General features: G+C 54.2%; 1 protein-coding gene across 1 annotated transcript; it reads left to right on the top strand.

Annotated features, from left to right (window-relative positions):
* The first annotated feature begins 1554 nt into the window (after positions 1 to 1554).
* On the top strand, positions 1555 to 9242 carry Pla2g2f (phospholipase A2 group IIF). The gene is made up of 5 exons (XM_006980897.3): positions 1555 to 1822; positions 2401 to 2453; positions 5483 to 5627; positions 6454 to 6563; positions 7334 to 9242. Exons 1-5 carry the CDS (start codon positions 1707 to 1709, stop codon positions 7543 to 7545), a joined length of 636 nt encoding a protein of 211 aa, XP_006980959.1. The 5' UTR covers positions 1555 to 1706; the 3' UTR covers positions 7546 to 9242.
* Positions 9243 to 14435: the final 5193 nt, after the last annotated feature.

The following is a 14435-nucleotide window of genomic DNA, read 5'->3' as shown; positions in this document are numbered from 1 at the left end:
GTGTGGTCTCTGCCCACAAGGACAGGTTAAAAAGAACCCTGAGAGGCCTTGGTCTTGACACCGCAGGTGAGGTGGGGGGGGGGGGCGGTCGGTCAGAGGCCTGTGCTTGAGCCCCTCCCCCACCCTAGCTCTCAGTCTGGGGGAGGTGGCCACCAACATGCTTATGGTGAGGGGGATTCTGTTCATCTGGACAGCGGACAGGTGTGTGTCCACACAAAGCCCCCTCACCAGCAAGAGCCTTCTTCACTGGGCTGGCTCCTCACAACTCTCTCCTCAAGTGGGCTTTGATGTTTGGGATTCTTTGTGGGTCTCTGCAGGGTCCACTTTTAGCTACAGTCTTGTTACAAAGGTTCAGCTGGGATCTCTGTCGTCCCTCTCCGACATCTCCCTGGGGTAATGCCTGGTCACCCCACAGTTTTGGAAAAAGTTGTCCACTCTGCCCCTGCTGGGTCCTCTTGATTTTGTATTCACTCACACTTGTCTTTGCCTTGTTTTACGAGTGCGTAAAACACTCTTCGAAGTGTTTTAAAAAAAACTTCTTCGAAAATATTTTTTAATTTTTAAAATATCTTATTCTTTTATTTTGTATGTATGTACCCGAGTGCATGTATGTCTACTACATGCAAAGGTCAGAAGAGGCACTGGATCCCCAGGACCTGGAGTTACACATGGTTGTGAGCCACCATGTGGGTGCTGGGAATTGAACCTGGGTCCTCTGCAAGGGTGGTAAGTGCCATCTCTCTAGCCTCAGTTTATTTTTATTTTATGTGTATGAATGCTTTGCCTGCATGTATGTGCCTGTACCACTCTCATGCCTGGTACCTGAAGAAGCAGAATAAGGTGCCAGACCCCATGAAACTGGAGTTATGGGCAGTTGTGAGCTGTGAGTTAAGTGCTGGGAACGGAACCCAGGTCCTCTGTAAGAGCATCAAGTGCTCTTAACTACTGAGGCAACTCTCTGGCCCTTTCTCTCTCTCCCCTCCTCCTCTTTTTCCTCCTCCTCCTCCTCCTCCTCCTCCTCCTCCTCCTCCTCCTCCTCCTCCTTCTCTTTCTCTCTCTCTCTCTCTCTCTCTCTCTCTCTCTCTCTCTCTCTCTCTCTCTCCTCTCTCTCTCTCTCTCTCTCTCTCTCTGACAGGGTTTTATGTTGCCCAGGCTAGCCTAAAACTTGCTATGTAGCTGAGGGTGGACTTGAACTCCTGCTCCTTCCTCCTGCCTCCATCTCCCAAGAGCCAGGATTCCAGGCATGTGCCACCACTTGCTCACTGCAAGGCCCTAGCAGAGTGGTCCCTACAGGAAGGTCCCTTGAAGAAAGGGCCTCTGGCTTTTCTTCAACAAGTATTGTTGGGTAACATGTTCCTTGGCATCTTCCAGCTGGGGATGGAGAGAACTTCAACCTTGCTTCAGGTACAGGGGGTGGGGCTGATTCTCGGTGGTTGCACCCCACTCCCAAGCCCAGGGGTGGGCAGGCTGATGGGGGGTGGGGATTTTACCAGGCTGGTGTGGGAAGGGCTGTGGCAGTGGGAGGGAAGAGGTGGAGCCAGCCTTTTCTAGGCCATCTGTCACCTGCCTTCTGCCCAGGGGCATTGCCCCATCACTCCCCTGCTAGTGTTGGAGGCAGCGTGAAGCTGGGGCCTGCTCCTCAGAGACTTCTGGGCACATTAAGGACCTTTCAAGCCCTATGTCGCTGGCCTCCCCAAACCCAAGACATGGCAGATGGGGCGCAGGCCAACCCCAAAGGGTTCAGGAAGAAGGTGCTGGTTAAACACCCTGCTAGATGGAAGAGTCCAGGCCTCGGGGCCTCTTCTCCTTCCAGAACCTCCAGGTAGGTGCTTGCTGCCCTGGAACAGAACATTCCAGGGAGAAGGGCAGGGAGATGGGGAGGGGATAAACTCCTAGAGTCAGTTCTTCAGGAAGGAGAGCTCTGAGTGTGTGCATGTTGAGCAGAGGTGGGCCAACTGCATTCTGGTGCCAGAAGGATCTCCGGGACATTTAGTCAATCTAATTCTGTTCTTGAAGCCCAGAGAGGCTAAGAGATCTGCAGAGCTGAATCTAGAACCCAGTGACCGGAGTCTCTTGGTTTTAGGTTTTATGATCCAGCTGCCAGCTGAGGTCCCATGACTCGGGTCCTAGCATTCCTTGGAGTATGGTCCTGAGAGCTGAATCTGGTGTGGGACAATGGCTTCCTGTCTTGGAGCTGAGAGTCGGGGGAAATTGGTTCTGGTGGCTCTGCCACCCTGGGGTGTGTTCCTCCCGGGAGATGCAGGCCAGGTGGGGAGGAGTTGGTCACAGGGCTGGGTGACAGCAATTAAGGCAAGAGAAAGCATGGGTGGTGTCTTGAATGAGACCCGGCTACGGTTAGCTGGAGAGGAGGGATTCAGGCTGGCTTTGATCTCTCTTCAGGTCCAGCCTGGGTATGAAGAAATTCTTTGCCATCGCAGTCCTGGCCGGCAGTGGTGAGCATGGCTCCCCGGAGACCTTTCTGACCCCCCACCCCCACCCCCAGCCTTTCCCTAGAAATGCGGGCTCTGTGTTATTCTACTGGCGGGCTGTTCCTTCCTCTCTCTGCCTCCACTTCCCTGTCAGGCTCCAACCTCTCCTCTGGGGCTGTTTAGTTCTGGACACCTGTAAACAAGCCAGGGGCCTTCTTTTATGAGCTACGCTGAGCAGGTGCAGGGAGCTGAGCAAGCCTCGTAAACTGGTAGTGTTTGCCATCATTGTGGACCTGAGCATATGTATTAGTGACTTTCCGTGCTGGCAGGAGTTAATGAGTTTGTGTGTAGCTAGATGCGTGTCTGTGCATGAGTGTAGGTGTGTCTGAGAACACACGACGTCTGTATGCCCCACACTTCAGTAAAATACGGCTCCTGACTGGCACCTGGGTGTACATCTGTGTTCATTGTGATGTGTGTGTGTGTGTGTGTGTGTGTGTGTGTGTGTGTGTGTGTGTGTGTGTGTGTGTGTGAGAGAGAGAGAGAGAGAGAGAGAGAGAGAGAGAGAGAGAGAGAGAGAGAGATCATAGAATGTATAGCTCTGCTGAGAGAGAGGGAGGGAGAGAGGCAGGAAGAGAGAGGGAAAGAGAATAAATGTGTGATTGCCTGTAAACTTCTTTCCCAGGCCTGATACCCATGGATATGATACTGATACTTCATGGATATGAGCAGTTACTCTCATCATGATTGAGTGGAGCTCCTGACACAAGCTTGACCCCACCTTGCACCCCCAAAGACAGGGTTCATTTGGCCAGACACGCAAAAGGGCTGATGCATTCAGACAAAATGGCCTATCATTTAGAAAACAACCTCTCATGTCTCTCCCAAACCACTGGTCCGGGGAGACTGAATGTGAGCTATTTCTGCCTGTGGGTGTGGCCTTAGCTCTGGCTACTGATTCTTTGAGTGCCATGTGTGATAGTTTTGTGAGGTAAAGCAAGTGAATGTGTGTGTGTGTGTGTGTGTGTGTGTGTGTGTGTGTGTGTGTGTGTAGTGGGGAGTGTAAGGGAGTGTGTGTCTATCTGAAGCATAGTCATGTATGTTTCTTACTTTCACCCTGTGAGAGCTGACAGTTGGCGGCCGGGAGCCTGGTGCTGCATACACCCTACCCCAGGGTGCTGCACATACCCTACCCCAGGGTACTGCATACACCCTACCCCAGGGTACTGCATATACCCTACCCCAGGGTACTGCATACACCCTACCCCAGGGTACTGCATACACCCTACCCCAGGGTACTGCATATACCCTACCCCAGGGTACTGCATACACCCTACCCCAGGGTACTGCATACACCCTACCCCAGGGTACTGCACATACCCTACCCCAGGGTACTTCATGCACCCTACCCCAGGGTACTGCATATACCCTACCCCAGGGTACTGCATACACCCTACCCCAGGGTACTGCATACACCCTACCCCAGGGTACTGCATACACCCTACCCCAGGGTACTGCATACACCCTACCCCAGGGTGCTGCATACACCCTACCCCAGAGTACTGCATATACCCTACCCCAGGGTACTGCATATACCCTACCCCCAGGGTGCCATATATACCCTACCCCCAGGGTAAAGTGCCTGCATCTAGATGAGGAGATGGGGCTTCCCTGTCAGGGGAGGAGGTAGCCAGGACCTCACAGTGGCAGCTGGGTACCTCCAGGCCCTTTAGGGTCCATCCAGCCTCCAGCTTTCCAATCCTGGGCTTCCTGTCTCTCAGAACATTTCCTTGTCCATAGAGGGGGGAGGCTAGAGAATGGGGGAGGGGATGCCTAACTCCAGATGCACTGGAGCAGGCCAGAGTGGAGGTTATATGTACACAGGCTCCATGTTGCATGTGGCTTAGCGTCCAGCTAAGGAACAGACAAGGCTCCTGCCTGAACTCTGCTATTCCTAACCTGGGCTACCTGGGCAAGCCTTTCACCTTCTGAGCCTTTGTCTTCTCACCCTGCGAATGGGGATAAAACCTCCCTCCTGCTGGTGAATGAGTGGCTTCACCCAGGTAGGGACTGCAGGCCCGGAGCTCCTGGCACTGACTCAGTCTAGATGGCTCAGAGAACCCCACACCCTGCAGGAGACAAGAGAAGGAAGCAGTTGAGAGAGGAAGAAGGATGAACAGCTCGAGGGCCTGGCTGGGGCCAGGAAGCTGATTTTTGCTGGGACAGAAGTGCTTGTTCTGCATATGTACTGAGACACTGACTCCAGGATGCTGGGGGGGACCCCGGCTCCCTTTCAGTTGCAGAGACACCAGACAGAGGTCAGGAAAGGAGTGGAAAGACCCAGAATCAAATTCCCGTAACTGGGGACAGTACGTGGCATTTGTGAAGCACTCTCTAGTGAACCAGACACCCAGGATGACCTCTTTGGGGAGTGGTCTCTGATCTCGTTAAGTTGCCCAGGCTGGCCTTGCATGTTCAATCCTCCTGCCTCAGACTATTTCCTGAGCAGCTGGAGTGTGTACCACCAAATGTGGCTGAAATGTAACGCTGACTTTTAGTGTTTTCACTATAGTATGAGTTTATCAGGATGTGGCTCCATCAGAAGCCAAGCACCTGAGGCCGAGGGTGTGGCTGAGGTCCCCTCCCTGCCTGGCTCTGGGTTCTCCAGCATCATGTGACAGTGTGACCCCAGGCAAGTTACTCAGGGTTCCAGCCTCAATTTGCTCATCTGTAAAAATGTGATAACAACGTCAGGAGTTGCAGTGAATACCCAATGAGTTAACAAATGTAAGGGTTTAGGATGCCTCGCTGTGGGGCCTGCAGCTAAACGAACCATATTCTATCCTCCAGGCTGTAAGGCTCAAGGCAGGGAGTGGGAAACACCCCAGCCCTCAGGATTTGTATGTTTCCTCCCCTACTCCCCTCTCCTTCCTCCTCCCCCACTCCCCTCTCCCTCCTCCCCTCTTTCCCATCTCTGCTCCCTGGGTCTGGCTCCCTGGGTCTGGGCTCTGGGGAGTCACCAGGCCAGACTCACATGCCCAGCTCTCTTGCAGTTGTGTCCACTGCGCACAGCAGCCTGCTGAACCTCAAGTTCATGGTGGAGGCCATCACACACAAGAACGCCATCCTGTACTTTGTGGGCTACGGCTGCTACTGCGGGCTGGGGGGGCGCGGCAAGCCCATGGATGAGGTAGACTGGTAGGTTCTGGAGGCCTCTCATGGGAAGACATGGGGGCAGCTGATGGACAGACTGAGGAGGAAGGGCCAGGATCCCCATCTTTAACTTCATAAATGCTTTCTGGTGTTCATATTAGAGTAGCATTTCCTGCCCTCCCACAAACAGACGAGGAGGAGGTGCCAGTCTCGTGGCTGATACTCCACAATGGCAAAGGGACATGATGGACACCATTAGTCCGAGCTTCCTCCTGCAGACTAAGAGATCTGGGAAGCCATGGATGGCTTCTGCTCTCACTTCCCCGGCAGCAGCCAGCACCAAAGCTGGCCCCACAGGGAGCTGGCAGTTGGCTTCACTCTTTTAGAAGAGGAGGGGATGACTACTCTCCATTTGTTCCCCATCCTGCACACACACCCCCAATGCCCGAAGACCCACCCCAGGCCCTGTCTCCGCCCTGGCCATCCAGCACAATGAGGCGGGGCCTCTGCATTGAGTCTGAGTTACTTCGTGTTGGTTTTAAAGCCATGGCTCCCTCCCTGACTGGGCTGCGGGGATACCTGGACTCCCCTTGCAGCTCCACTCTGGGCTCCACGGCAGGGAGGGAGCTGGGAGCCCTGACAAAGAGGTAGGATCCAGGACATGAATACAGGGTGCCTGCACCAGTTCTGCTTTACTGTGTGACCTTGGGCATGTAACTATCCCTCTCTGGACTGCAGTCTGAAGGGCTGGCCATGAGGGACTGAAACAGATGATCGGAGGTCTCTGCTGGGCTGGAGGTGGGGTGGAGGTGCTGCGGGGTGGGGGCGTTGGCCGCCTGCACCTGTCTGCTCATCTCTGTCCCCCGCCCAGGTGCTGTCACGCCCATGACTGCTGCTATCAGAAGCTCTTCGACCAGGGCTGCCGCCCTTATGTGGACCACTATGACCACAGGATAGAGAATGACACTGTGATTGTCTGCAGTGAGTCCCTCCCCTGACTCCCTGGCTAGGAATGGGACCTTGGGGGTGAGGATGGGGACCCAAAGACAAACCCAGGATACCCCACTAAATCTGGATTTTAGGCAAGCAATGAAAACCATTTTGGGGATAAGGATGTCCCAAATGAGACACAATGGCACTAAAAGTTAACTGTTGCTTTCAAATTAGTACTAGCATAAAATGAAGAATTAGAATGACCTTGACTTTGAGTAAGAACTACCTTTCATTACTTGGCCCTTACCAATCACTCCCTAGGAAAGTGGGGGTTTGTCTGGCTCTTCCACTAAGGGAGGAGTCTGGGAAAACATGGCGTAGCCAGTAGGGGTGGGTAAAGCTGCCCCTCTTTCCTTCTTAATTTTGTTGCATTTTTGCTTATGTGTATGTGTGTGTGTGCCTGCTTGTCTATATGTGTCCCATGTGTGTGCATGTGCCCGTAGAGGTCAGAAGAGGGTGTCAGGTTCCCTGGAACTAAAGTCACAGGCGTTGTGAGCCACCTGATGTGGGCGCTGAGAACCGAACCTGGGTCCTCTGCTCTTAACTGCTGAGCCATCTCTCCAGTTCCCCCATCCCTATTTCTCAGCCTCGGTTGTCCCAAATGTTCAGAGGTTCCCCAGTTTTACCCTGTGCTATGGGGCACCAGCCCAGAGCAGGGTACCCTAAAGGCCAAGGAGGCACAAGACCTCCTGACTCGAAGTCACATCCCAGAGGCCACTGTCTCAGAGTCCCTTCCTCTCGTGTCCTTTCCACGGCAGGTGAACTCAACGAGACAGAGTGTGACAAGCAGACGTGCGAGTGTGATAAAAACTTGACGCTGTGCCTCAAGGACCAGCCGTACAGAGACAAGTACCGAGGCTACCTCAATGTCTACTGCCAGGGCCCCACTCCCAACTGCAGCATCTACGACCCGTACCCAGAGGAAGTCACCTGTGGACATGGCTTCCCAGCAACTCCTGCCTCAACCTAGCCCGCCTGAGGTCTGAGAGAAAAGAGGGTGGACAGTCAGGCTGGGGTCTACATCTGATGAGTGGGGCCCGATAAGGCCCAGAGCTGTCTCGTGGCTCCCTCCCAGTCCTGTAGTGAGCTCACTACCAGAAATGCCAGAGCTTGTCTGTGGCCATCACTATTAGCCTCACACTCAGCAGCTGGGTCAGGTCTTAGCAGGAAACACATGCTCGCTTGGGTCCCTCCTGAATATGGAAGGAATGGATGTGGCCCAACTCAACTCCCAAGGCCTTAGAGTCCAGCACAGGCCTGGAACTACACTCAGGCAGGCAGAGCACTAGTTTAGGCCTGTGTTCTGGGGGGTCCCTGGAGTCCCCCAAGATGACTTAAGGAGTCATCTCTCCTTTGAGGAAGACTTGTGACTCTCTAGAGTCCCCCTCACAGAGTGGGTGGGCCCACTCTGCCCTCAGCCAACAGGATGTGTCTAGGCCCAAAGCCTGACCTCTCTTACTCAGAGTGCCGTTGGGCGGGCTCCAAGGGCACAGGGACCCCATGTACACAACAGCTGCATTTACAGGGACTGGCAGGGGGTGGTCACATATCCACAGTTCCTCCTGCCCCTCTGACTCCTGCACAGAAGTGGTGTGTACCCCACTATGCCCCACCCAAATCCCGGGTGGCAAGCTAGGGGTACCCGGAGCTCTTGCTCCATATACAGGGAGAGGCCGAGCCAGACTGTCTCTGGGGAAAACACTGAGGTGCAGGCTGAAAGGTGGAAGGGAGGATCAGGGCAGGAGACAGGAGGAAAACGTGGGTAGAGGCGGGGTGGGCTGGTGAAGAAGGGGCGGTGGGGAGGTGGGAGCAAGATGTAACGAGGGCCAGACTGGCTGCCAGACATGCAGATGGGCATAGTAAGAGAAGGGCTGGGGGCAGGCCAGTGAAGCTGAGGGCGTGGCCCCGTGGGTCTGGGGGATCCTGAAGGCTCCTGCTGGCAGGTCACCTTCCCCACTGTCCCCAGCCTTGTGTTTCTTCAGGTGTCTACCCCGGTCCCCTGCCTCACCTCCCATCTCAGGGTAGCAGTGTCTAGCCCCGCCTCATTCCTGTCTTCTGCCTTCGTCCGATGTTAACCCCGAGGACCCAAGGATGCCAGCCCCATCTGGACACTGAGAACATTCACCGGGAAGCTCAGCTTGTGTGGCCGCGTGGGACATTGTCACTGGGGAGAGAGAGCCAAGCAGGTGGCGGTGGAGGCAGGAAAAGATGCTTATGCAGATGGCAGTGTCTGGAATGGCAGCGTTGGGACTGGGGTGGTCACTGTGTGCAAGAGGGACCCCCCTGAAGCTCGCCTCACGCTGGTTGTGGTGTGACATGGTGGTTACCTGTGTGCGCGGATCCAGCTTGGCCCGGCCTTGTGACCTTCTGCATCTGCCCTGTCGGGAACTCAGCCAAGAAGCCTCCCTCCCTCCTCTTCCCTGCCTCACCAGCCCCACCCCAAGCCAAGGGTAGAGCTGGAAGGGTGCCCAGAGAGCTTCCTGCTGAGTTTTGACCCCAGGCCTGTACACTCCTTCATGGGCACACACCTATAGAGAAGGCTGGACCAATGAGACTCTACTGCTGTAGGATCCGGCCCCCTATACCTCAGCCCCCCACTCCCCTCTTTCCCAGTCTCCACAGAATACGACATTCCCTCCTCAGACTAATAAAAGCCCCCCAGTCTTGACTGCCACTGCTGGGTCCTTCTTAGGGTCAGGGTGGGCACAGGGACATATTCCTAGGTCTCTAGTTCTGGAGAAGACAGGTTCCTTGACATTCCACAGCTGGCATGACCTCATCCTTCCCCTCACCCCCTGCTTGTGGGGAGATGTGGCCCTGTGCAGCTAAAGGCACAGCCTGAGAAGACAGGAAAGTAATGCCTGGGCCATGGGCAAGGGCAAAGGGACCCTCCACGCAATGATGGCAGCCAGTGTGAACTCAGGATGCTTGCCCTTTTGTGATGATGAGCTGAGGCCCAGAGAGGGAACAGCAGCTGTCCCAAAGTCTCCAAAGCCACAGTTGTGCTCTGAATCCTGAGAAGGACATTCAGCCACCCCTCTTTGGGTCCACACTGATGTGCAGCAAGGAGGATTGGCTGAGGACAATACTATCCTCTTCCAGTGTTGTCTCTGGTGTCCCTTCTGTGATGGAACCTCTGGCCTGAAGGTCACAACTTGATAGGACAGCCAGGGAAAGAGCAGCTGTCTTAGTGAGCTGGAGGGGGTGGGGTGAGAGAGGCAGGAGATCTGGGTCCTCCTGGTTACTAGCTCTGAGGTCAGATGCCTCAGAGGAAGTGGAGCAGCTATAGATGGAGCAACCCATCCACATCCCACCTTTCTCCCACTCAGGTTCCTCCACGAATTTGTGCCCAGTGTCCAGAGCCACAGGTGATTGCCCTACCTTGATTTCTATTGCTGAGATAAACACATAACCAAAAGCAACTTGGGGAGAATGGGGTTCATTTGCCTTAAACATGCCTTTCACTGTTGATCACTGAGGGAAGTCAGGGCAGGAACTCAAGCAGGACCAGAGGCAGAGCAGAAGAAAGCTCCTTACAGTTCCCCATGGCTTGCTCAGCTTGCTTTCTTATGCATCCTACCTCTGCCTAGGGAATGGCATCACCCATAGTGGACTGGACCCTCCCATATCAATCATTAATCAAGAAAATGCCCCATAGATATGACCACATGCCAATCTGATGGAGGCAATTTCTCAGTGGAGGCTCGTCTTCCCAACTGTAGTGTGTGTAAAGTGGACAAAAACTAACCTACCCAGTGTTCCTGAGGGGATGGGGGAGGAAGTTCTCAGGGGAGGTGAGGCTGCCACATATGGGCTCTGTCCCCTGCCTCAGTCCTTAGTGAAGCATCCTTTCTGCTTCGCAGAACCAGCTCTTTATGAGACCTTGGAAGAAGACAGAGACTGTATTGACGGTTTCCTGTGTTCCCAGGGGTGGCCCTGTTCCCCAAGAGCTCACCCAGGTCTAGGTGGGGGGGGAAGGCATGTGGGACCTTTGTGCATGGTACCCTGTGGCATGCCAGGACAGATGAAGATTATTTCAAGTCTGTGGCAGCCACAGGTGTACCCCAGAGGCCATAGGGTAGGGCTAGGGGAGAGGAAGAGCAGGAAGAGGGGGGGTCTTTGTTCCCACAGTACTCTCCTTGTGTCTCCTGGTCCATCTTCCCGAGCTGTGAGGTCTACCCCGAGGCCTGAGGAGGGCGCTGTCCTTGCTCCCTCACTGACCAGTCCTTCTTCTGAGTTCTGAAGAGCCTGTCATTCCCCCTTCCCCTAGTCACAGCTTTGGGACCCTTTGTTTTTTTAATGACCGTTTTCTAGAACTTGGGTGACACCTGGTGGACACTATGGCTCACATCCGATGCTGCTCACCACATCTCCGGGCTCCTCTGCTGTGGAACTGCTGTGGGATCCCGACCCTATCCACAGATCTTACCCCAGGCAGCCAATGTCCCCCTGGAGCAAGAGGACACATCTCCCCAACCGCCTTGTCAGGGCCACCAATTGCTACCTCTCACCGACATCCAGGCTTCAGGCCAAGACTGGACCAAGTGCTGCACAGCTCAGCCACTGGCTGGCCACATGGCCCTGGGCAAGTCACATGACCCCGAGTCTCACCTCTTTGCACTCTGTGGCTGGTGAGTGCACAGCAGAGGTCTCGGGGTGGGGGAGTGATTGAGGTCAAGAACACGCTTGCCCTAGTACAGCCTGGCATGGAGGACAGGAAGAGTCAAAGCCGGGGATGGGTGCCCTGGCTAGGGTGTTGACCACATGGTCCCCAAGTCAGCTTGGCAAACAGAAACCTGGCAGAGCCAAAGCTGTGGCTTCATGAGCCAGTCCAGTCCCTGCACAAAGGGGGTTGGGAGAATTGGAGGGAGCTGAAGGAGGGGGGGGAAGGGGAGGCAGCCACAAGTCCCTTCCCCATGTCACGTCTGCCCCTGGGCTGAGCTGGGCTGGGCTGGCGCCTGCCATTCTCTCAGGCCGGTCATTGACTGAACACGGCCCTTCCTCTCCAGGGACTGGCAAAGCAACACCAGCTACCAGCCTCCACAGCTGCGGCTTCCTAACAAGCAGCTGATGCCACCAACTGTGACAAGCAAGGTTCTGGAGAGAAACACCAAGGCTTCCTAGCATCAGGAGGCAGGATCCTGGAGGGAAACCAAACCAGATCTCTCTGTAAGGGCCACGTGCAAGAACAGCCTGCTGGAGCAGGGGTCTACAATTCCAGGGTGCCAGCCAAGATTAACTGAGCGCCTACTGTATGCACACTGTGCCTGGCAGCTGCCTGAGCTGGGAACTCTTCACCCTTTCCTTTATAAAATGAGGAAGCGAAAGCCCGTAAGTTATATATTGTCACCCAAGAGCTGACTCCTGACACCACTGAGCCACAGCCTCAGAAAGGTTCTGGTTCAATATCTCTCTCCTAGAAAGGGGATGAGCTATGCCTTAGTTAATTTTGCTGTGACCAAGTCCCTGGCAAAGCCACTTAAGGAAGGAAGGGGTTATTTGGCTCTCAGTTTGAGGGGATGGTCTATCATGACGACAGAGAAGGCATGGGAGCCAGAGCCCATGGTAGCTGGTTATATTGTGCCCACAGTTAGGGAGAAGGGAGGAGGGAGAGGGAGGAATGCTAGTGTCCATTTTTTATTCAATCCGGGTCCCTAGCTGTGAAACTGTGTCCCTCATATTTAGGGCTGGTCTTAATCTCCTCAGTTAAACAACCCCCAGAAACAACCTCATAGGAGCACCCAGAGGTGTATCTCCTAGGTGGTTCCAAATCCAGATAGTTGATAAAGAGGTAAACATCACAGGAGGTAATTTCTCAGCTGAGGCTCCCTCTTCACATCCATAGTATGTGTTGGCTTTCAAATCAGAAGACAAGGCTTGCCTCCCAGTGCTCTGTAGTCACAGTCCTTCATTTTCACCAGTCATGGGGGTGAGTAAATGATTCCTGGGATCTCTCCGATGATCAATAAGACCATGCACGAAAAACATGCAGCAAGTGCTCTTAGCTGCCACACCCTCTCTCCATCTTTTCCACACACTCTTCTCCGTCCACCCAATTTCAGTGACAGCAGAGGAAACCAGATCGTTGCTCTCGAACAGAGAGGGAGCAAAGACTATAAAAAGGGTTGGCAGGTGCATCGGGTGACAGAGGGGGACTAGCAGTGGAGGTAGGGAGCATGTTACAGACATGGGCTGAAGGGGAACCGCTGGAAGGGTGAGGGGAGGGTGGCCTATTGACAACTTGCTATGCTAGAAGATGCAAAGATGACCCCAAGGAGCAGGCACGGCCACTTCTGCACAAAGCAGGAAGCTGAGTCTAGAGTCTTCCTCTTGTATTTTATTTGCATGTAATCATTTCAACAAATTATTTTATAAATACAGAATCGAGGTGTGCTGGCCAGGCCATGCCAGCAGCTTGAAGGTGGGATGTGGGATTTCAGAAGAATCTGATGCCTACATTATCCTCAGTCTGTCTGCGGGGTGGGGGGAGGGGGGGAGTCCACACACCACACTTGTTGGTGGGGGGCAGAGTCCACACACCACACTTGGCCATCTCAGCTCTCTTCTTTAGGGTCTCGGACAAGATGTGAGCCCACCCCAAGCCTGGTTCCTTGAAGCTTTCTTCCCAGACAGTGGTCATTGCTCCCAAGCAGACACTGATCTCAGCACCTCTCAAGCTGTCTGGTCCTTGTGTCCTTCCTCCCCAGTCTGACAGCTCCTTGGAGTAGAATTTCTACTTCTCAACCTTCATCACGGGCCTGGGGTAAAGTCAGTCCCCAATGCCGATGAATGACTGCCCTCCAGGAGAGCGGCACTTCCCGCAAGCACCAACAGCATCCTTTTACAACTACAACACTCCCTGCTTTGATTCTGGGCACTGACTAGGACTCATGCACCATCCATAACTTATCCCATCCACTTCCGTACCGAAGCTGGCCCCAGAGGCAAAGGAGACCTGGATCTCACATAGCAACCTAGTCATGGAGGCATGCTGAACATCATCCTGGCCCTTCTTCCACCTCAGCCTTCGTTCAGACATCTTCCCAGGTGAGAACCAGTCTCTGATATGACAGGACCTCCCAGAAGGTGGCGTGCTACTGGCTTAGCCTAGCCACACTGGTGTCATGCCTGAGCCCATCCCCAACGCTCCCGGGCCAAAGATTCCTGCCCCCCTGGCCCACACACGTCTGCTTTCTGTACATGGCAGGTTGGGGGAAGAAAGGTGACTGTAGGTTGAACCAGGAAGTCTTCTGGGGCCCTGGCTCTCCACGGAGCCTTCTATCTTCATGTGCTCTGCTTTCTCAATCCAGGTTCTAACCCCTGGCACTGGAAGAAGCTGCTACAATTCTCAGCATTCCCCTTGGCATTCAAAATTCTTAGACTGAGTCTGTGTGTGCTTCTTTAAATCCCTGCTGCTCATCACCTGCACATGGCACACAGTATGGGCTCAATGCACACATGTTGGGTGACCTACTAAGCAGAGGCAGCCCTGTGTGTTATCACTACCCAAATCCAGTCATCTCCCCAATACCCACTGGGGAGGGTATGGGGACAACTACATTCCCATGGCCCCCAAGTCTGGCCCAAGGGCTGAGAACCTGGCAATACTGGTGAATAAAGACCAGCACCATCAGCTAGGCAGTGCTGTGGAACCAGCCACGCTGAAGCAGCATGACAATATAGCTTCCTGTATGAGATTCATGGTTCTGTGTATGAGTTCAGCCTGGGTTTGGCTGTGTTCCTCAATGCTTGTGAAGTCTCTGCTGAGCCCAGATTTGCTGCTGCTGATGCTGACCCAGCAAGCTCTCATCATCGAGGAGGCTGAGCCCGGGCTTCCTCCTGGTGGGTACAGGTGTCTTC

Source organism: Peromyscus maniculatus, chromosome 2 (genome assembly GCF_049852395.1).
Source record: "Peromyscus maniculatus bairdii isolate BWxNUB_F1_BW_parent chromosome 2, HU_Pman_BW_mat_3.1, whole genome shotgun sequence".
Classification (NCBI taxonomy): domain Eukaryota; kingdom Metazoa; phylum Chordata; class Mammalia; order Rodentia; family Cricetidae; genus Peromyscus; species Peromyscus maniculatus.
Note: the sequence above shows the minus strand (reverse complement) of the source record. Positions and strands in the feature narration are given on the sequence as shown.

Coding starts and splice junctions, on each gene's coding strand:
- Pla2g2f (XM_006980897.3), top strand. CDS start 1,707: ATGGCAGATGGGGCGCAGGCCAACCCCAAAGGGTTCAGGAAGAAGGTG. Junction 1,823..2,400: donor TCTCCTTCCAGAACCTCCAG/GTAGGTGCTTGC, acceptor ATCTCTCTTCAG/GTCCAGCCTGGGTATGAAGA. Junction 5,628..6,453: donor CCCATGGATGAGGTAGACTG/GTAGGTTCTGGA, acceptor TCCCCCGCCCAG/GTGCTGTCACGCCCATGACT.